At 41.6% G+C, this 23049-nt stretch overlaps 1 protein-coding gene across 1 annotated transcript in view; it reads left to right on the forward strand.

Moving 5' to 3' along the window:
* TEP1 (telomerase associated protein 1) overlaps positions 1 to 23049 on the forward strand; it is a 56743-nt gene that overhangs the window by 31790 nt on the left and 1904 nt on the right. Inside the window, exons 26-51 of the mRNA XM_073671201.1 lie at positions 575 to 728; positions 4136 to 4315; positions 8556 to 8648; positions 8744 to 8876; positions 8951 to 9104; positions 9823 to 9959; positions 10034 to 10122; positions 10209 to 10323; positions 10449 to 10725; positions 10812 to 10929; positions 12389 to 12513; positions 13844 to 13943; positions 14032 to 14187; positions 14267 to 14476; positions 14554 to 14710; positions 14787 to 14999; positions 15229 to 15383; positions 15671 to 15781; positions 20020 to 20127; positions 20203 to 20341; positions 21196 to 21263; positions 21376 to 21508; positions 21589 to 21725; positions 21943 to 22061; positions 22156 to 22288; positions 22859 to 22961. Coding sequence (XP_073527302.1) covers positions 575 to 728; positions 4136 to 4315; positions 8556 to 8648; positions 8744 to 8876; positions 8951 to 9104; positions 9823 to 9959; positions 10034 to 10122; positions 10209 to 10323; positions 10449 to 10725; positions 10812 to 10929; positions 12389 to 12513; positions 13844 to 13943; positions 14032 to 14187; positions 14267 to 14476; positions 14554 to 14710; positions 14787 to 14999; positions 15229 to 15383; positions 15671 to 15781; positions 20020 to 20127; positions 20203 to 20341; positions 21196 to 21263; positions 21376 to 21508; positions 21589 to 21725; positions 21943 to 22061; positions 22156 to 22288; positions 22859 to 22961 — 3617 coding nt within the window. The remainder of the gene's footprint in view (positions 1 to 574; positions 729 to 4135; positions 4316 to 8555; positions 8649 to 8743; positions 8877 to 8950; positions 9105 to 9822; positions 9960 to 10033; positions 10123 to 10208; positions 10324 to 10448; positions 10726 to 10811; positions 10930 to 12388; positions 12514 to 13843; positions 13944 to 14031; positions 14188 to 14266; positions 14477 to 14553; positions 14711 to 14786; positions 15000 to 15228; positions 15384 to 15670; positions 15782 to 20019; positions 20128 to 20202; positions 20342 to 21195; positions 21264 to 21375; positions 21509 to 21588; positions 21726 to 21942; positions 22062 to 22155; positions 22289 to 22858; positions 22962 to 23049) is intronic.

Below are 23049 nucleotides of genomic sequence, written 5' to 3' on the forward strand. Positions count from 1 at the left end.
TCTCCCCCCATCTGCTGTCTTCTCTCATGTGATCTCTTCTTTGACCTGTGTACCCCATGTGCTCTTCCCCTTATCTGCTCTCTCTCTCCACCCCTGTGTTGTCTTCTTCCCTCATGTGTTCTCTCATTTGAGCTGTCTCCCCGCTCAGTAAATCAGATCACCGCCATCTTTGTGCAGGCAGATAGCGACGGTCACATTAAAACTGCGCATGCGCTCCTCCTGTACGAAGATGGCGGCGGTCAGTGAATCATTCGGCTAATCAAGGCGGCGGTGTGTACGTTGTGTTCGCGACGGTGTTCTGCTGGTGGTACCACCAGCGGTTTCCATATTGAGACACCCATCACTTGGGTGTCCCAATATGGCGGTCGACGAACTTCTGCCGCTTAGAATTCTGGGATCCGGACACATCTGGACGGAACCGGAAGACATTACAAGGTAAGGATATTATAGACAGTTCATGTACAAATTGGTGGCACAATCAGAGGCTGCAGTTATATGTTGTACACATGGTTGATTTTCTTTAAAAAGCAAATACCTCATCACTAAATGGAAAACTTTAATTATCCTACAACAGGGACGCCTTAGCCGAGTTTCAGGCTCTACTACTTTTAATTTCCCGCTCTTTAAAAAGGAATGACACATTAACGCTACTCATTGATGGGGCCGATGTCCTGTGTGGATGTGCGGGGGCGCTCACTTCTGACTGGATCCCGGATCTCCTCCCCCAGGTACTAATCTTACCTGTGTTACCAGAATGACAACTTGTGAAGCACTAAAATATAATATTAACAACTTGGGAAGTGGGAGTTAAGTAGAATTGTACCGACTCCAGCTTTAATATTATCTGTCATTAAAATGGAATTATACTTTCAAGAAACTTTGCATAACTTATTAGTACATGTGGATATAAGAAATGTTGTCATATCTTATTAGAGAAGTTTGCTTTTTTTCTCCACTTATGAGCCACTTTTTCATCTCCTTCCCTGCCTCCCGCACTCCTCATTCATTCTGAAAAAAAAGAAAAAAAACAGCTCAAATCCATGTTTTTCTCGACAAGATGGGCTGCCAGCCCAGTAAAGTGCCATGTTACATAGAATTTATGGAGAGGAAAGGAGGAAAGAGGAGCAGAGTGAGAGTCTGAGAAACAGATTATAACTAGTTAATCCAGTACTGAATTCACAGATACACTGCTCAATAATGCTGTATAATTTCTTCCATGCCTCTACTGCTTGACTGGGTGTGCTACCAAAAGGAAAAAGAGCAGGAATCACTCTCTGTGTGCTTAACCCCATCCCGACAGAGCAAATTTCCATTTTTATGCATTTGTTTTTTCCTCCCCTTCTTTAAAAAGCCATAACTATTTATTTTTCAGTCATCTGAGGATTTGTATTTTTTTTTACGAGATCAATTACAGTTTTCAATTACAACATTTATTTTACAATTTAATGTACTGTAAAACGGGAAACAAAATCAAAAATCAATCAAAAATTCTGCAATTGTTCTTTTGTGTTTTTGTTTTGCTTTTTTCTTAAACGCATTCAATGTCCTGTAAGCTGGAACTGGCAATATAATTCTTAAAGGGAATCTGCCACGGGGTTTTTGCTACCACATGTGAGAGCAGCATGATGAAGGGGCAGAGACCCTGATTCTAGCGATGTGTCACTTACTGGACTGCATGTTGTATTTTTAAGTATAGTACACTATGCATAGGCAGAAAATTGCAAATCACTGATGGGGGCAGAGTTATACAGAGCTCGTGAATATGGAGGACTACATGGCAGCAGGTTTACTAATCCTCCTAGTAATAGTCCCCTGCTGATAAAACAGTGTATTTCTAGAAAAAAAAAGATAGCAAGCAGCTTAGTAAGTAATACATCACTGAAATCCAGGGTTTTGGTCTATACATTATGCAGTATAAGTGGTGAAAAAAAGAAATTATTTGTAAAAAAAAGAAATAGCTTGTCACCATTTTCCAAGACCCATATTATCTTCATTTTTCCATTGAGGTAGCTGTGTGTGTGCAATTCTGGAGTTCCATTTTTTTTTTCTTCTTACGACGTTTACAGATCAGGAATCAGGATCACTAATTTAATATTTTGATATATCGGACATTTATGGACACAGTGATACCACATATGTTTATTTTTTAAATTTTTTTTACTTTATTATTGATAAGGGAAGGGGGGCTGGTTCTCGTTTTATATATATACCATACAGACCAAAAGTTTGGACACACCTTCTCATTTAAAGATTTTTCTGTATTTTCATGACTATGAAAATTGTACATTCACACTGAAGGCATCAAAACTATGAATTAACACATGTGGAATTATATACTTACCAAAAAAGTGTGAAACAACTGAAAATATGTCTTATATTCTATGTTCTTCAAAGTAGCCACCTTTTGCTTTGATGACTGCTTTGCACACTCTTGGCATTCTCTTGATGAGCTTCACGAGGTAGTCACCGGAAATGGTCTTGCAACAATCTTGAAGGAGTTCCCAGAGATGCTTAGCACTTGTTGGCCCTTTTGCCTTCACTCTGCGGTCCAGCTCACCTCAAACCATCTCGATTGGGTTCATGTCTGGTGACTGTGGAGGCCAGGTCATCTGGCGTAGCACCCCATCACTCTCCTTCTTGGTCAAATAGCCCTTACACAGCCTGGAGGTGTGTTTGGGGTCATTGTCCTGTTGAAAAAAAAATGATGGTCCAACTAAACGCAAACCGGATGGAATAGCATGCCGCTGCAAGATGCTTTGGTAGCCATGCTGGTTCAGTATGCTTTCAATTTTGAATAAATCCCCAACAGTGTCACCAGCAAAGCACCCCCACACCATCACACCTCCTCCTCCATGCTTCACGGTGGGAACCAGGCATGTAGAGTCCATCTGTTCACCTTTTCTGCGTCGCACAAAGACACGGTGGTTGGAACCAAAGATCTCAAATTTGGACTCATCAGACCAAAGCACAGATTTCCACTGGTCTAATGTCCATTCCTTGTGTTCTTTAGCCCAAACAAGTCTCTTCTGCTTGACATGGGCAAGAGTTCTTAAAATAATCCAAATATGTAGCAACTCAATTTTTTTTTTTTTTTTTTAATATTCTAGCTTCTAACCTTAGCAGTGGTTTCCTAGCAGCTATTTTACCATGAAGGCCTGCTGCACAAAGTCTCCTCTTAATAGTTGTTGAAGAGATGTGTCTGCTGCTAGAACTCTGTGTGGCATTGACCTGGTCTCTAATCTGAGCTGCTGTTAACCTGCGATTTCTGAGGCTGGTGACTCGGATAAACTTATCCTCAGAAGCAGAGGTGACTCTTGGTCTTCCTTTCCTAGGGCGGTCCTCATGTGAGCCAGTTTCTTTGTAGCGCTTGATGGTTTTTGCAACTGCGCTTGGGGACACTTTCAAAGTTTTCCCAATTTTTCGGACTGACTGACCTTCATTTCTTAAAGTAATGATGGCCACTCATTTTTCTTTACTTAGCTGCTTTTTTCTTGCCATAATACAAATTCTAACAGTCTATTCAGTAGGACTATCAGCTGTGTATCCACCAGACTTCTGCACAACACAACTGATGGTCCCAACCCCATTTATAAGGCAAGAAATCCCACTTATTAAACCTGCCAGGGCACACCTGTGAAGTGAAAACCATTTCCGGTGACTACCTCTTGAAGCTCATCAAGAGAATGCCAAGAGTGTGCAAAGCAGTCATCAAAGCACAAGGTGGCTTCTTTGAAGAACCTAGAATATAAGACATATATTCAGTTGTTTCACACTTTTTTGTTAAGTATATAATTCCACATGTGTTAATTCATAGTTTTGATGCCTTCAGTGTGAATGTACAATTTTCATAGTCATGAAAATACAGAAAAATCTTTAAATGAGAAAGTGTGTCCAAACTTTTGATCTGTAATATATATGTATATAAAAAATTTCTATATTTTTAAAATTTCTTGAACGTACATTTTTCCTTTAATATTCGCTAATTGGTTTATTAACTCGCCTAAGAATTTAAACATGTTTGTAAATATATTGGGGAGTTGTGTAACTGTGTCACTGGAGCCAGGTTAAAATAGTGAAATGTCTTCTATAAAGTGGATTACAGTTGATGGTAACAAGTTGTATTTTGTCTCTGCAGAGAGTAAACCTGATTCTGAGTGTAACGGAGGGATCTTCTTTGTGTAGCACTTTAAGCAAGTGTAAGGGCATCACTCTCATTCCCCTGGGCAGGCTGGAACCAAGTGAGCGGGCAGGGCTGGTCAGAGGAAAGCTTGCGGTATATGGAAAAAAGCTGGAAGAATCTGCTTTTAATAATCAGGTCAGATGTTGGTGCTCACATTCTTAGAGTCCATAAGTAGCGTACTGTACCAAGTCCTCTTTCTTATGAAGATCAGCTCTCTATGTACCCTTTAAAGGGAATGTCACAATTTTTAATTTGTATTAATAATTATATAAGCATTTATTTTTAAAACAAAACACAATTTACTGTTTTAACACTAATTTATTTATATATTTATTTATTTTCTGCAGGCACTGGGGCCTGCAATTTATATTTGCTGGTCAGGAAGTGTAAGCACAACACTTACACACCACAAGTATGGCAGCCTCAGGACATAGGAGACTGAGTTTGGTGTCCAACCGCATCTCCTATGCACTGAGATACAAATGCTGTACACCAAGTCCATGCTCACACAGTGTTCAACGGTGAGTGATGACAGGAGGACCGAGTAGCGGTGAGAGGAGCACCAGTGCAGTGGCACTGATCACAGGTTGGCAGTCTGGTATTATACTACTAATGCCAGGCAAACATGCTATTCTCACAATTAGACCATGCCCCCACTATCAGTATTTGGTCAGTATTTTTTCTCAGGAGTGGGAGCCAAAACCAGGAGTGGGTGATAAATGCAGAATTGGTGACTTGTTTCTATTATACCTTTTCTCTGATTGTTCCTCACCTGGTTTTGGCTCCAACTCCTGAGAAAAAATACTGACCAAATACTGATAGTGGGGCCGTGGCCTAAGAAGTTACCATGGTAGCCCTGCTCTGAGGAGTGCGGCAGTAACTTCTTCCAGAGGTGAGAACCGCTTGGAAGCGTGGTATTAATAGTACAGTGTCAGGCAACCCAAGCTGTGCTCACCGCCGCAGTGTTCAGAGCACAGCAGTGTAATCATCACTGCACACTGACTCAGCTCTGCTATGTCAGTGTAAAGCCTCATTCAGATGTCTGTAATGCATAATTATCTAAATGAAACTTTACTTTGGCATCTGCAAAACACATCAGAGGAGATGATTTTGTCACTGGTCACTGTGCTCTACGTTCAATTTCAATGTGCAGTGTGTTGAGTCATTGACAAAGTCATCTCTTCTGATGTGTTTTGTAGATGCAGCAGTAAAGCCTTATTCATAAGTCCCTGAATCCCAGACATCTGAATGGGGCTTTACACTGACATAGCAGAACTGAGTCAGTGTTCAAAGTAAGGTCCAAATGTGACTAAAAAAATTCTAATCACGCTCCATTTCAACCATTAAAAAAGCACTCCCGTTAATTTTTTTTATTCCCTAAACCTATGTAAATTTGCATGCAGTATAAGTGTGTTGGTGTGCTCACTAATTGCGGTCTTAACCCAGTTCCCAGCGCTGCTCCGGTCCTCTTCTCAGCCATGTGACGGTGATTCCAACCAGCCGTACTGCACTGTGATTTACGTGTGACCTGGAAGTCACTATTACAATATAAGCCTATGGAGGGTTAAAACGAGGCTCCATTGGATTACATTGTAATAGCGATTTACGGCCCACATATAGATGGCAATCAGTGAGCCTATCAATACACTTACAGTACACTCATTGCCGTCTGTGTGTGAGCCGGAAGTGTACTGATGCTCCATAGGCTTACATTGCAATAGTGACTTCCGGGTCACACGTAGACCACAGTGTAATCTGGCTGGTTGGAATCGCCGTTACATGACTGAGAAGAAGACAGGAGCGGCGCAGGGAACAGGGTGAAGGCTGCAATTTACACAGGTTTAGAGAATAAATAAATCAGAGGAATGCTTCTTTAGAAATATATTAAAAAAGAAAAATAGATGGTATTGCCGCATTTGCAAATTCTGGTCTATCAAAATTTTAAATTAAAATTAATTAACCTTTACGGTAAATGGCACAAACAAAAAATAATCAAAATGCCTGGATTGCGGTTTTTCATTCACGTTACCTCCCTAACAAAATGCAGCAAAAAGCAACTAAAACCTTGTATGTACCTTTAAAGACATATCAGTAAAAGCATTAGCTCACCACCCAAAAGATAAGCCCTCCGATATCCCCATCAACGGAAAAATAAAAACGTATCTGATCTCAGAAAATGCTGCAATTTTTTGGGGGGTTATTCTAACTTTTTTTTTTTTAAATTAAATTAAAAAAATCAATAAACGTTTGGTATCGTGATCATACTGACCTGGAGCATCATGATGACAAGTAATTTTTATTTTGCAATAAAACTGTAAATAACAAACTCCCTTTCCCCCCACAAAACAATGGAGGAATTGTGTTTATTCACTGCATGATTATATTACACTATGGGGAAGGAGCACCATTTCAATTTTCGCATCAGTTAACGGAAAAGCCAGAATCGGCGCTGCCGGCCGTCCTTGGTGACACTGTCCACATCTCACTATCATTATTGCAGTCACCAACAAAATGGCGCTGCACTGTGATACTAAAATTCGTCCTCCTTTATCCTTTAGCAGACTCCGAAGAGGGGTGGGGAGGAGTGACATCACACACGTGATGAGATCCCGCCCACATTTACTGCAGTCGTAATGCGAGCTACCAGTTCACAAGGTTTTCATGACTAATGTCAGCAACTGCTCCCCCTAATGGTTAAAAGTTGACCATATCAAAATGTTTAAAGAATTGTTAATATTTCATACTATTTTAAACATAACATTATTATTATTATTATTATTATTATTATTATTATTATTATTATGTCCTTATTGTGTTACATATTTTTCAATTGTAGAAATTTTTTGGGGGGAATGACACATTCCCTTTCAAGGAATGCTCTAGTTTCTACATAAAGACAAATTGTTAATTATTTTTAAATATTTTTTACTTATTTTTTTTTTATATTTGTTCAAGATTTTACTGATCACTTGTTATCAGGTCACCTCTATGGCCTAGGTCACATGGCCGTCAATTCTCTCATGTGAGAGAATCGGGACGATAATGCTAAAGACACTTGGATCAAACTTCGTCAGAGTTGATCCGAGTGTCACAGTGTGATCCGATTTCCTCACATGAGAGAATCACAGCACAGGTGAGGAGAGGATGGAGAACTTACAGGTCAATGCCTGGACCCGTAGAAGCGTGATAGACACGCGAAACGGCCGTCGTCCGTAAAAGGCGCTGCTTCCCTGCATTTTTAATGGAAATGGAATGAAAGAAGATTTTATTACATCGGCGTGCCACCTCGCTTTCGTCATGTATGAATTGTGGCTTACTTTGTTTCTGGAGGGAGTTGCACCCGATGGTAAGATTGATTGCTCCAGCTGATGAGGTCGAGCTTCTGGAGTCTCTGCACAAGGACTGAGTCGCTGCAGTGCTGGTTGCCTGTGCATTTGTATTTAATTTCTCTATTGTTTCTGTGCGCATATATCGGACTGCACTCATGTGACATCCGAGTGCAGTCCGATGTTTTACACACACCCATAGACTTGTAGAGCTGATGAGATTGGTGTATTTACTTTGAAAATATGTTAGAATGACTGTATAATCCTCGTATTAGGTGAGCATTTTAAAAGTCCAGCTATAGAATGAATACACTTAAATATTAATATTACACAATTAAATATTTCAATCTCCACACATCCAGCTTTACTGACAGCTGCAGCTTGTAATGAACAGTGTGAGATTGCCGCAGGGAGGAGGGACACTGAGGAGCTGTCAATTCATACTAGGGGACGTGGATATTGAGCTAAACTTTTATGAAGAGATTAGATAGTACAACTGGTGTGGATTTTCAAAATAAATACACCAGCCTCAACACGTGTAAGAGATCCATTACAAAATATATACTGTTTATAATGTGAAATCTGGTAACAGATCCTCTTTAAATAATCAAAAACATACAAAGTAAAGTACTTGACATATAACCTGTTAAGGGCATAAATACACTATGATAGAGGAGTCTGCTTAGGAACCCATTTTACCCAGAGCATAGAACTGCTGAGCGTCTGTAACAAAGAAGACCCAATGATTTTAATGTTTGCAGGCTCATGTACTTATAGCGTTCTGGCAGCGAGATGTTAGGTGGACCTGTGAAGTGGCTAGTCCCTGTAATTATAAGTGGTTGGCCCACCAGTTAGAGTATGGAACCAATCAACACTATTTCATAAGAGAATTTATGAAAACTCTTTTTTTTTTAAACTGGTGAATTAATCTTGATCTCTTAGTTATGTTTTTGTAGCTAGCCTGCAGTGGTAATTCACTGAAAGCCATTGACTGTCATGAACAGGAACATTCCCCCACTAATTACTTTTTCTTCCTTGATTTCATGCAGATGCGTCTCTTGATGACAAAGAAGGGGACACGTGACCCTCTGTATCTAACTCTTGCCTGTGAGGAGCTGCGAGCGAACGCCATCTTTGAGAAGGTCGGTTTCCACTCCATACACATCCCTTCACCAGCATATATTTATTAGTAGGGTAATAACATTATCCATTCGTACCCCTCCAATTACTTGTGTAGCTCTCTGAGGACATACAGAAGTTACCAGCCACCCTTCCGCAATTACTTCAGAAGAGGCTAAGTACCTTAGAAGAAGAACATGGAACAGACACTGTCACTGTTGCTTTGACTGCCATTTGCGTTTCACGAAACGGTATGAACAAAGCCTTTTTGGAGTGTATGTTCAGCTAGCAGTTGGTGCTAGAAGTAATCTGTATGATCTTTCAGGACTTCTGGAGAGAGATCTGCTCAGGATCTTGAGTTCACTGCAGCAGGTTAGGTCTATGTACACAGCCAACTGGGCAGAAATGGTGGCGGCAGCCACTTCTACGGACAACCTTCCCATGGCCACTTTTTCCCTGCTTCTCGGGGGACTTAGAAGGTGAGACCATTGAAGCTCTGTTCTAGACAAACACTTTCCTTCTTGGTGGACCTGATAGCTCTTCTGTTTATGCGAATATTAATATTCTCCTTTAAATACAATTGTGGAGCTAGAAATTTTCATTGTGCTGTTCCTTAATTCTACCTGGAAATTAATAAGTTGAAAATGTGCTTTACCTTTACCCTGCTAGTGGGGTGTATTTCTGACCAGTCTTACATTGTCAGTACTAATAGGTCAGCGGTAAGGCACAGTCAGACGGACTGCAGTGCACGGACTGGCCGGCAGCTCTCCTGATCCTAGCATGACAGCTTCATATATTTTTATGCAGCTGTCACTATCGTCTCGGGAGACCTGCGGCCAGTCCGTGCACTGCGGTCTGATCTCTGTCCAATTTATACAGCCCTGTGACTGCACCCTTATATGTGTAAGGACACACCTCTCAAAGGAAACAATTACTGCCAGATATCAATTTATTTCTACATTTCCAGGAGGGAGAACACCACAATGCAGAGCTGGTGCGCCAAAATTATTTTATGGACTATGCAAATATTTACTGAAAGACATATGTCAGGAGAGCTGATAGGTCATCTTCATCTTTATCATATAGAAACGATTATCTGCATCATACCAGATTTTTGGGAAAAGCAGACTTCTACTTGGTCACTAAATATTCATTCAGTTGTACTGATGGTGTTTTCTTTCTTTGCTCATTTTGCAGCGTTCTCGGTCTCTGGAGCCACAACTTGACTTCTGACCCCAGACTGCATCTCTCTAGCTGTCTTTTACGAGAAGCTGTGGAGAAACGTTATTTCGGAAGACCAGAAGTGGTGCGTGCAGTGCATCTTCTTATGGCAGGTAAGAAGCCTTTTCCCGTCTTCATAATCAGATTTATGCAATGAAAATGCAGTCTTATACGTTCTTTCTGATAGCACACTTCTGGACCGTGTCCTCCCCTAAAGATCCCGACAGTTCTCCTGTGCTCCATGCGGAAGGCCTGAGTGAGCTGTCCCATCACCTGGTATGTCATCTCTGCGCCTGGTATGTCTTAAGTTTTAGGTTTGGATACCAATGTGGACAATTACATGTCTGTATTTCATTTCTCAGCTCTGTGGCACGGAGTTACACACTCTTGGTCAGCTTCTTGTACACCTTCCTTTTCTGCGGGCACATGCCAGTTTGGGCCTTTTACCACACCTGTGCCAGGTTTACAGCAGCTATGGTGAGCATCTGCAGTTGTTCCTCAGCCATCTATGCTGCACATAAGTGTTGGGTTATTATTCTCATCCTATGTTAGGTCATGTGTTATGGCATTTATGCATGTTAACCCATGTTTTTTTCATCTAGGGATTGCACTTTCAAAAAGACCTTCATCTTGTGAACAAATGGAGAAGGAGTCACCAACCCCTGAACCTCCAGTCAGGGTATTCAGGGAATTCATTGAGAGATCCATTCACATTCTATCCCATAATCCTTCTTTGTTTTATCAGTTGGCTCTGAATGAACCTGATTGTTCCCCAGTTTGCATCCAAGCTCAAGAGGTTCTGGCAGACTGGAAGAGCCCAGAAGGCCAGTTAATCACAGCATGGGACAATAAGCCCAACTCTGTCAATTTCTGCAGCAGGTAAGGGAGTGTGTGATGGAGCTACTTTGGATTTCGGTGTCATTATCATTTTGTATCAGTAACTGAAGTTTCTATTTCCACGACAGCAAATCCTTGGATGTTGCCTCTACCCCGGGTGGTGTTGGACTAAGTAGCAAGGGAGACTTGGCAGTAGTGGGCACTAGTGATGGCTCATTGCATATTCTTCATACAGACAGCGGAGAGGTAACTACGAAAATTTTCTTTTGAGTCAATTATTTTCTATGTTACAGGTTAAAAATAAGGTAAGTGCGTCAAATCCGTAGATGTGGAAATACCGATAAATCCCACAATTTGATAATGAAAGCAGCACACAGGAATATATTTGCACATATAATGATAACGTTTCATCAATATTTTAGCTGATTAATTAGTTACATTCCATCTCAGTTACATCCATATACATTGAACTCTCTGATTACCAGTCCGGTATAAGCTCTGTCCTCCTTTTTCTCTGTATTTACCCTAATACATACCATGCTACTGAAGATAATATTTATGCGTTATATTAGAGACCAGGAGAGCAGTGATATAGTAGGTGAGTCACTACCGTGATTTGCTGCTAAGTTAAAGAATAAAGATCCCTTATGCACACTCAGTGTCTATTCTCTCTGAGTTCAGAGTCCCCAGTGTACTCCTATGAGATGCTGCTTCACCCTGCTCTCCTGCGCCTCCTGCTTGTAAAAGTCACCAGCCAATGAGAAACCTATCACAAGCAAAGACCAGGAGAACAGTGATATAGTAAGGGAGTGACTACAACAATTTTCTGCAGCATTAGGAAAAAAGCACCTCTATATTATAAGTGAGTGCTATATGCAGAGTTTGGCGGCAGTACCTTAGGTATCCATGGTTATGACTACTGGCCTAGGGACAGTTAGTTAGTTGCTAGTGTTTGTAATCATGGATACCTCGGCTACTGCAATACCTGCACATTAGGTAAGCAACATAGTGAATCTGAAGAACTATACCACATTTCTAATTGGAGGTATTTGCTAATATTATTATTATTACACCTACTACATATTGGGATAGGATCTTGGATATGGGAATACCCCTTTAAGCTGCACCACATAGATCAGTGGCATAGAATGTACTGATACTGCAGTTTTATCACTTGCTGTCATTAGAAAGGACTCAGGTCAGAGCCAGTGCAGGTATATTTACAAATGCAGGTACACACATTGCATCCACATTATTCTTTATTAATGGCCTGTTCTGAACTATATAGGCATATATGTCAGACCATAAAGAGTAACTGTTGTTTTAATTTTTATTTAATAAATCAATTGTACACAAAAATAAGAAATATATCTTACACATAGACTCTCATCATATAGACTCTTATCAGCAGCAGCTGCCATCTCCTATCTCAGTAATAGGAAAGTCTGTCACTGAATACACATTTTACCAGTGAACTGAGAATTTTGAAAATGGACCAGTCCTGGAGGAGAAAGTTGCAGATTTCTCTGATAAGATATATTACAAAGTTTTTTATTTTCATGTGTTCTATTAATTTATAAAATTAAAATTAAAACGATGGTTACTCTATAAACTAGCCCACACAAACATTTATTTTGGGCTTGATGCTGGTTTGTAACACTTGTATCTGCATAGCTCAGGTTATTTACTTGTATTTCTTTTGCAGGAAATCCGAACCTTGTACAGTGGCTGTGATGGAGTCTCTTGTTGTACATTTATTTCTGACTCATTGCTTTGTGTTGGTTCATATGATGGAACATTGGAGATATGGAACATAACAGATGGGTGCCGGTAAGATGCTCACACTTTCATATAAAAAAGCATACAGTGAAAGTCATAGAAAGGGGCTCTATGAGAAGAGGTCTCATTCCACACATGTATTATGTAGTTGAACCCCTTCACAACTTTTGATGTACCTATACTTCATGGTTGAAAAAGGGTTCCTGACCCTTGACATATGGGCAGCACGGTGGCTCAGTGGTTAGCACTGCAGCCTTTCAGCGCTGGGGTCCTGGGTTCAAATCCCACCAAGGACAACATCTGCAAGGAGTTTGTATGTTCTCCCCGTGTTTGCATGGGTTTCCTCCGGCTTCCCCGGTTTCCTCCCACACTCCAAAGACATACTGATAGGGAATGTAGATTGTGAGCCCCAATGGGGACAGTGATGATAATGTCTGTAAAGCAATGTGGAATTAATGGTCCTATATAAGGGAATAAAATAAACAAATATAGGTATGTCATGGTGATCGTGCCGGACACAGGAGCTGTGCCCGCATCATCGCCGCTGGGAGCTCAGCCTACGTGATAGCCGATCCCTGCCCCAACCCCCCCCCGCTGGGAGCTCAGCCTACGTGATAGCCGATCCCTGCCCCAACCCCCCCCCCCCCCCCCTCCCGGCCATCCAACCCCATCAATAAATAGTAGTGACCCGAACTATAAAACTGTCACACTAGTGAACACTGTAAAAAATAAAGCATAGTTATTTGCCACGTTTTTTATTTATCGTCATAGTGCCGATCAAAAGGTTGAATGGAAAGAAACGGTATCCTCTGAAAACATGATCTTGTTTAAAAAAAAAAAAAAAAAAAAAAGCCGCCATACAGCTCCATCGACTTAGAAAAAAAGCTATAGCTCTCAGACTATAGCGATGCAAAACTAAATTTTTTCTGTGAAATTTGTTTTTATTATGCAAAAGCAGGAAATCATAAAAAAAAGGATATAAATTTGGTATCGTTATAATCATACTGACCCGAAGAATAAAACTACTTTATCGCTTTTACCAAAACGGTAAACGGTATAAAAAAAACAACTCTTGAATTGTTGGTTTTTGTTCATTCTGCCTCCAAAAAATCAGAATAGAAAGCGATCAAAAAATGTCATGTGCCCGAAAATAGTACCAATAAAAATGTCAACTCGTCCCGCAAAAAACAAGCCGTCACATGACTCTGTTGGCCGAAATATGGACATAACATAAGCCATGTTGGCCACTCCAGGATCCAGTTTGGATGTTTTATCTGCGAAACAATAAGAAATGTCATAGATCTCAATGAATATTACGGTATGTGGACTGGATGCTATATATCCTACCTAAATATTTCACGTATTGCTTCTTTTTACCCAGAATACACAAAATTGAAGCTCACAGACGACAGGTCACAGGATGTTGTGTTAGTGCTGACCGCAGGCAGATACTCACCTGTTCATTGGATTTTGATATCAAGGTAACTCCTCAGTCTGGAATTCTTATTTTGTGTTTTCGTACCTTTAAATCTACTCCTTTTCATTTATTCTAAAACCCTTTGTTTCCAGATATGGGACACTAGTCGTTTCACACTCATAGGCTCCAGCTCGTTCTCCAGTCCTCTGAACTGTGCAGCATTTCACCCTAGCCGTCATGTGGTTTCTGTGGGATCTTGGGATGGCAAAGTATCTGTAGTTCAATTGGAGAATTGGAAAAGAAGTGCTGTAAGTGAGGATTTCCACTGATGAGTCATTGTCCGGTCCGGTCATATTATTGAGGGGTTCAGTAGCGTTTTTCTTGCAGGTTCTCTGTGGTTCCTCATCCGTGAGAACACTGTCCTTCTCATCAGATGGCAATGTAGTGGTGTCTGGAAGTCTTGATGGATTCGTGTCCTTGTGGTCGTGGGAAGCACAAGTTCTCCTGTCTCGTTTCAGGGCTCACAGTGGCTATGCACTGACTTCTAACTTTTTGAGGCATGGAGAATATCTCCTGACTGGTGGAGAAGATGGCAAGGTAATGTCGTCATAACATGAAATGGTGACTCTAGGTGTCATTTCCAGGATTACGGATGAATCTCATTCTCTGTACAGGTGCAGGTGTCGTCCGGCGGACTCGGAAGGCGACATGCACAGGGTTGTGTGAAGACTGCCCTGTCTCCTGCACTTTCTGTAGCTCTCTCTCCTGACAGGGAGCTGTTTGCTGTTGGCTATCATTCAGATTCAGTTTACATCTACAAAGTTAAAAATGGTAAATTCTGGGAAGGTTTCTATGGCTTATAGAAATGCATAATGTCCTGTTCTCAAGTATTTTGCTTTCTTTCCAGGAGCGCTCGTGTCGCAGTGTGCTTTTGAGAATGTGGCGGTGGGCAGTCTTGTGTGGATCTCTGATAACACACTGGCTACTGGTAGCTCCGATAGTTTAATTCGTGTGTGGACCATATCACCAGGACAGTCTTCTTGTCATCTTACTCTGTGTGGACACCAGCGACCTGTTGAGGCCCTGGCATTATCCCCCCAGTTTCTAGCATCAGCTTCAGGTGAGAATCGCTGCAATCTATTTTAAAACATTGGTACGACATATGTATTGTTTTTTACTTCTTCATACATTAAGATAATGAACAAGTTACCATCAATGTGGGTCATATAATTGATTGAATACTGAATAGTTTAAGGAAATATTGAATTATATCTAATATTTAAATGGTTTATTCAGTATAGAAGTTCTCATTTGCCTCATTAGATAATTGTGATGTTTTCTTACTCCAGAGGATGTTTCCATCTGTCTGTGGTCAGTGGATAATCTCATGATGGCTGTTCCATCCATGTCTCCCATCTCTGTTCTTCGGGGTCACACTGCAGCTGTCACATGCTGCGCTTATAGCCCAGGTGGCAACCTGCTGGCTACTGGCGGGAAAGACCGGGTAAGAAGCGAGTAGTGGTGTGTGGAAGACGTGAGTAGAGTGAAGAGTGTGGGCGCTTGTATATACAACCGTACAATCATGAAGAGATATATCTTGGTGTTTTTGGGAGAACGAAGTCCAAGTAATGTACAATGACCACAACGCATGTCAGGCTGCGTCATCCAATAAAATAATGTACAGATGTGAGACTGTGCTCATATAATGACATGATGGAAATTCTGTCAGATATAATATGCAACATACTTTTATTTGTAAATGTTTAGTAATTGAGTTTTATTCTGTCACAGTCTCTTCTTTGCTGGGACGTCTCAGTGAATCCCCCCATTCTTGCACACAGTCTACTGTCATGTCACAAGGACTGGGTGACCAACTGTTCATGGACAGATGACAGCATGTTGGTGAGAACCAAAAATATTTTTACTATGTGATGAAGAAAATGATGCTAAAATATATCTATATGTCGTCTGTAGATTTTGTAAATCCTTCTGTCTCTTCATATAATCCCAGACACACTTTATGTTGCTGAGATCCGAGCTCTGTGGAGCCATATCATCACTTCCAGGACTCCTTGTTCTTCTTTACGCTGAAGATAGTTCTTAATGATATTGGCTGTATGTTTGAGATCATTGTGGTGCTGCAGAATAAATTTGGAGCCAGATGCCTCCTTGATGGTATTGCATGATGGCTAGTTATCTGCCTGTATTTCTCAGTATTAATATTCACCAAATCTCCAACTCGATAAGATGAAATGCAGCCACAAACTTGCAGGGAACCTCCACCATGCTTCACTGTTGCCTGCAGACACTTATTGTACTACTCTCCAGCTTTTTCGTAAACAAAATGCTTTATGTTACAGCCAAATATTTCACAATTTGGCTCATTATTATTTATTATTATTTTTTATTATTATTATTATTATTATTATTATTATTGTTATTTATTATTATAGTGCCATTAATTCCATTGTGCTTTACATGTTTAAAAGGGGGTATACATAGCAAACAAGTACAATAATTTGAACAAAAACGAGTCAGCGACTGGTACAGGAGGAGAGAGGACGCTGCCCGTGAGGGCTCACAATCTACAAGGGATGGGTGTGGATACAGTAGGTGAGGTTATAGCTGGTCGTGCAGCGGTGTGGTGGAACGGTGGTTACTGCAGGTTGTAGGCTTGTCAGAAGAGGTAGGTCTTCAGGTTCCTTTTGAAGGTTTCCACGGTAGACGAGAGTCTGATGTGTTGGTGTAGAGCGTTCCAGAGTAGGGGAGATGCACGGGAGAAATCTTGTATGCGATTGTGGGAAGAGGAGATAAGACGGAAGTAGAGCAGGAGATCTTGTGAGGATCGGCGGTTGCGTGCAGGTATGTACCAGGAGACTAGGTCACAGATGTATGGAAGAGACAGGTTGTGGATGGCTTTATATGCCATGGTTAGGGTTTTGAACTGGAGTCTCTGGGCAGTGGCGGGCCAGTGAAGCGATTGACATAGAGGAGAGGCCGGGGAATAGTGGGAGGACAGGTGAATTAGTCGGGCAGCAGAGTTTAGGATAGATTGCAGGGGTACGAGAGTGTTAGAAGGGAGACCACAGAGCAGGAGGTTGCAGTAGTCGAGGCGAGAGATGAGGGCGTGCACTAGTGTTTTTGCAGATTCATGGTTGAGGAATGTGCGTATGCGGGAAATATTTTTGAGTTGGAGTCGGCAGGAAGTGGAAAGGGCTTGGATATGTGGTTTGAAGGAGAGATCAGAATCAAGGGTTACCCTGAGGCAGCGAGCTTGCGGGACTGGGGAGAGTGAACAGCCATTGACTTTGATAGATAGGTCCGGTGGGGGGGTTGAGTAAGATGGGGGAAAGATGATGACTTAAGTTTTATCCATATTAAGTTTTAGGAATCTAGCAGAGAAGAAAGATGAAATAGCGGACAGACATTTTGGGATTCTGGTTAGTAAGGAGGTGATATCCTTTGTGGAGAGGTAGATTTGTGTGTCGTCAGCAAAGAGGTGATACTGAAAGCCGTGAGACTCTGAGCTGTCCAAGGCCAAAGGTGTAGATGGAGAAGAGCAGGGGTCCTAGAAATGAGCCTTGGGGGACACCGACAGATAGGGGGCGGGATGAGGAGGTGGTGTGTGAGTTGGAGACAGTGAATGTCCTGTCTGTTATGTATGATGAGATCCAAGATAGGGCCAAGTGTGTGATGCCGAGAGATGAGAGAGTCTGTAGAATGGTCTACTGTGTCAGAGGCTGATGACAGTTCCAGAAGTAGAAGGACAGAATTGTGTCGCTTGGATTTGGCAGTTAGTAGATTGTTGATGACTTTAGTCAGGGCAGTTTCAGTAGAATGGTGCGGTCGGAAGCCAGATTGGAGGCGGTCAAAGAGGAAGCAGGAGGAGAGGTGGGAGGACAGTTCAAGATGGACGTGTTGTTCCAGTAATTTTGAGGCATAGGGGAGAAGTGATATTGGGCGATAGCTAGACAGAGAGGATGCGTCAAGGGATAGCTTTTTGAGGATTGGTGTGATCGAGGCATGTCTGAAGCATGAGGGGAAGACCCCAGTTGTTAGTGACATGTTGAAGAGGTGGGTTAGGGTTGGGATGAAGACTGCGGTAAGGTTAGAGATGAGGTGGGATGGGATTGGGTCAAGTTCGCAGGTGGTGAGATGTGACTTGGAGAGTAAAGAGGAAAGTTGATCTTCCGTGATGGCGGGGAAGCTGGTTTTGGAGGAGGAGAGTTGAGTAGTTGTCAGGAGAGACTATGGGAACTTATGGCAAAAGCTTTGCCTTATGTTGTCAAAGTCTTCAGCTGAGATAAGTGGAGAGGGAGGGAGAGCTGGGGGACGGAGGAGAGAATTGAAAGTACTGAATAGCTGTTTAGGGTTGTGAGACAGGGAGGATATGAGAGATTAGAAATATGTTTGTTTTGCTGCAGTGAGTGTGGACCTGAAAGTGGTGAGGGCTTGTTTGAATGCGATGAAGTGCTCGTTGGTGTGGGACCTTTTCCATCTCCTTTCAGCAACCCTGGAAGCCCGTCTCAGTTCTTTAGTCAGCCTGGTGTGCCAGGGTTGCTATTGATTGTGCGAGCTTTGGTATGTTTGCACAAGGAAAGACTAGAAGCAATGGGATGAAACTAAATGGGAGGAGACACAGATTAGATATTAGAAAAAACTTTTTGACAGTTAGGGTGATTAATGAGTGGAACAGGCTGCCACGAGAGGTGGTGAGTTCCCCTTCAATGGACGTCTTCAAACAGAGGCTGGACAGACATCTGTCTGAGATGATTTAGTGAATCCTGCTTTGAGCAGGGGGTTGGACCAGATGACCCAGGAGGTCGCTTCCAACTCTACCATTCTATGATTCTGTGTGTGAGGGGGGCCACCGATTCAAGAGCTGCAGCTGTTGTGGTGTTATTTAAGGCATCAGCAGCAGCATCTGCATCGTGTAAGGAATTTATGTCTGTAAGAGGGAGGAGGGATTCAGAGAGTGAGTGTAGATTGAGGTGTTTGAGATTTTTGTGAGGGTGTGCAAGTTTCTGGATATGGGATTGTGGACCTGCTGGAGGAATGGCTCATCATTCCAGAGTACCTGCTGCCATTTTTCTGCACCCCAGTTCCTAAGTTTTTGTGCATAGTTGGGTCACTTGGCCTTATTTCCATTTCCAAAGTATGTTTTGGGGCCACAATTTTCACATGAAGATCACTTCTGGCCAGACTTCTCCCAACAGTAGATGGTTGTAGCTGGGTCCCACTGCTTGCTGTTAGGTGTGAGCTGATGACACTGCTGAAAATCTTCTGATTTTGAAGCTAAGTAAGCATGGTTGTTTTTTCTCTGCAGCACTAAATTTCCTTGGCCAACCACTGGTCTATGCTTCTTAATGTTGCCCGTTTCTTGGTGTCCTCGATGCTGAGAAATAAAGGCAAATGCTTAGCAATCATGCAATATCATCCAGAGAAGCATCTCATTGGCTTCAAATTTATTCTGCAGCAAGACAACAAATATGCAGCCAATGTCATTAAGAACTATCTTCAGTGTAAAAAAGAACAAGGAGTCCTGTATGTAATGACATGGTCCCCACAAAGCCCTGATCATCCAATCTGTCTGGGATTACATGAAGAGACAGAAGGATTTCCACAAGCCTGCATCCACAGAAGATATGTGGTTAGTTCTCCAAGATGTTTGGAACAACCTCCCTGCCTAGTTCCTTCAAAAACTGTGTGCAGGTGTAACTTGAAGAATTGATACTTTGATGCTGTTTTGCAGGCAAAAGGGTGGTCACACCAAATAATGATTTGATTTAGATTTCCCTTTTTTCCACTCACTTTGCATTTTGTTGAGAAAAATAAATAATTTCTATTTCTGAAAGCATTCTTACTTTGCAACATTTTTTTTCACAACTGCCTTAAACTTTAGCACGGTACTGTATATGCAGCTGAAAATTCTGAACAGATTTCCAAGCGTACTGAGGTTTTGCATGTCTGATATGTTGTGTGGTTCTTTAGGTTTCCATCCAGCAATGCTAAAGGTGGGGCATATCTATTTGTTAAAGCTTTCTTACTTTGCAGAATTTTTTACACACCTGCTTAAAACAGTGTGTGTGTATGCATGCATTTATAATGTATTGATCTCCATTTTCTACCTATTCTAACAGGTCTCATCTTCAGGAGATGGATCTGTGTGTCTCTGGGACATTCAGAATGAGAACCTGCTCCTGGCATTTGCAGGACATCAAAGTGCAGTCAGCAGTGCTCTCTGCATGGTGTGTATGGTTTCTTCTTCCCCATTTTCCCTAATCTGCTATGGTGTATTTGACTTTTTTGACTTCTCTAATAAGGGTAAACGTGTCGTCACTACTGGTCGGGATGGTTTCCTAAAAGTCTGGGATCTTACTGGGACAGAGATCGCTAGTATTCAAACTCACCACAGTGAGATAAATCAGAGCACCGCATACTGGGAGCCGGAACATAGCCGAGGTACAATATGCAAAGAATACAAAAATTACTTGAGCAGTAATAATGTAGCTCATCTTGATTATTTTGTGATTTTTATTTTTTTGTTCCTTGATTTACACTAGACAACAAAGAAACTTAAAGGGGTTCTCCAATAATGTAATAAAATGGTCCCCGTCACGTCATGTAATTCACACGGCAGCCCGTCCTAAATGTCATGTAATTCACACGACAGCCCGTCCTAATCACATCAGGACGAACTGTAGTCTGAAGAAACTGTTCCCGAGATCTTTGTTTCAGCTGACTGAAGATCAGTATTGTAAGCACACATACCATTGAGCTGAGGAGCAGGGCTTTGACATGAGAAGAAATAAATCTTTTCGGTTTACTGAGTACGAAGGATTTTTTCCTCCAGACTCAGTTCTTCGTGTGTGCAGCCAGCCAAGGTGAAGATTTATTTCTTCTACTTTCACACACACTTCTCCAACAGCATCGGTATGGGCGCTTACGATACATCTCCTTGTTCAGTTGAGACACAGTTCTCTGGAGCTGTGTTTCTTCAGACAGCAGTCCATCCTGACACAGGACGAGGATGGGCTGCAAGTTGAATTACATGAAGGAGGAGGCCATTTTATTACATTTTGGAGAATCTTTTTAAGATCACTTGCAATTCAATTCAAATATTCCATATAGGATAAAAGTTTCATTTGACTTATGCTTATTTAAAAAGATCTATCTCATTCTTAAGTTAAATCCTATATAGTGAAGGAAGTCATACCTTTTAACTATCTGGCTTGTTTTGACAAATGCTGAGAATTTATGCAATATTTTCTTTATTTGGCTAACTCTATTATGTCTGTTTTAACCGTTTATTTCAGATGATGGTGATTTAGTGGTTTATACTGCTGGTTCTGATGCCATGGTACTAAAGTGGAGCCCCCTTCAGGTGAGCCAGATATACCTCGTACAGCATTTTATATCCAACGTTTTAGTAACATCTGATATGTAGGATTTAAGCTAATCGACATGTACTGCATTATGAATAATTAATCTTCTAGATGGATCAGATACAGACTCTACATGGTCATGGAGCTGCTGTAACATCGTCTGCGGCAGATCCTCAGCTTGATGTGACTGTAACGGCAGCTAAAGATGGCTCCATACGACTGTGGGGAACCCCACGCAGAGATGGTATGAAAAAATGATTTGGGCAGAGTAAATATCTAAAGAAGGCATTGTATGGGTAACATTTTTGATTAACTTATTTACAGACCCTTCGTTGGTCGCTAGTCACAAGGGTGCAGTTACTGCTATTGCGTGGTCCCCTGATGGTGAACTGGTGGTGTCAGGAGGAGAGTGTGGAGACATTCTTGTTTGGAACCAGCAAAAAACTCTACAGACACTACAGGTAAATACAAGGTCTATAAGGAACTCTCTGTGTCATGCTTCATGCAGGGCCTGAGGCACCTAGCCGAGAACCCTTGTGTCGTGTACTCGCCATTCCTTGGGCCATAGACTAACCATTAAACACTTGCGTATTGCTTTTGCCTAGAGTATTCCTTTAAATGTGAATTACCCTGACTATTGTAACATTGTCCTGGATGATTGTTTTATATTTATTGCAGTGTGGTGAATCCTGCATTTCCTCAATTATTTTCACGACCAAGCTTTCATTCTGCTGTGTGTCCAGTGATCTCACCATATCACGCTGGCGCTTGTTCCCTTCTAAACAAGGTGGCTTAAGGTCAGTTATAAATGGCAATGATGTGAAGGAATACGTATGTTATATTTCTCCAATAGCACTTTTCTCTTCACATGTGCATTTGAAATGATTGCAGAGCGAAGAAGGCTTACAGTGTGGCCATAGAGTCCTTGGTGTTGTCCGCCGTCCTCACCAGCTCACAGAAGATGCGGCTGCACACGCTGTCAGGAAAAGATTTTCTCTTGAATGCCAAGACTGGATCTGTGCAGGTATGGGAATTGTATTTTGGACAATATTTTGCATTAGTTTTTAGAAGCTAAAACCAGAAGTGGATCATACACGGAGGCGTATGGAGTAGTAAAATGGACGATCTGCACTTCTTTGCGGTTTTAGATTACAAAGACTGATATCAAATACCAGAATAGTACTGTATGTAAGGATTTAAAAAACCTTACTTAAAGGGGCTGTCTGTTTGGAACAAGTTATCACCTACCCAGAGGCCCTTCACTTACCTCCAGAATGGGTCACTTTTTTATCCCATTTTAGAATGTAGCAGCAGTGTACACGATTGACCACCGCTCCAGCAGTCGTATAGAGGATGAATAAGGTGGTGGCCACTTTAACGGGGATAAAAGTGACCTATTCTGGCAACCGGTGTGAATTCTCGTAGTGGGAACCCCACCAACGTACAATTTATTACCTATCCTATAGATAGGTGGTAACTTGTTCCAACTGGAAGACCCTTTAAGCTGTATTTATGTAAAAATGAATAGCCCCTTTAATATTGATAAACTATTGCTTTTTCTATGTTTTATCAAGATTTTTTTTTCCTTTGTCAGGATGCGGCTGTTGCTAACACTTCCCTACCAGATCCACCTGTCTACCCTCCCCAAGAAAAGCTACATCCTGGCACCATTATCACTGCATCTCATCCACATTTTGGTAAGCACCAGATTTGTTTTACATTAATCAAGGGGTTGTTTGAGGCATGTATAACGAGACACAGGGAACCTTATCTGTGTGTAATGTA

Source organism: Phyllobates terribilis, unplaced genomic scaffold (assembly GCF_046119375.1).
Source record: "Phyllobates terribilis strain yellow unplaced genomic scaffold, ASM4611937v1 Scaffold_1__5_contigs__length_1240528914, whole genome shotgun sequence".
NCBI classification, from domain to species: Eukaryota; Metazoa; Chordata; class Amphibia; order Anura; family Dendrobatidae; genus Phyllobates; species Phyllobates terribilis.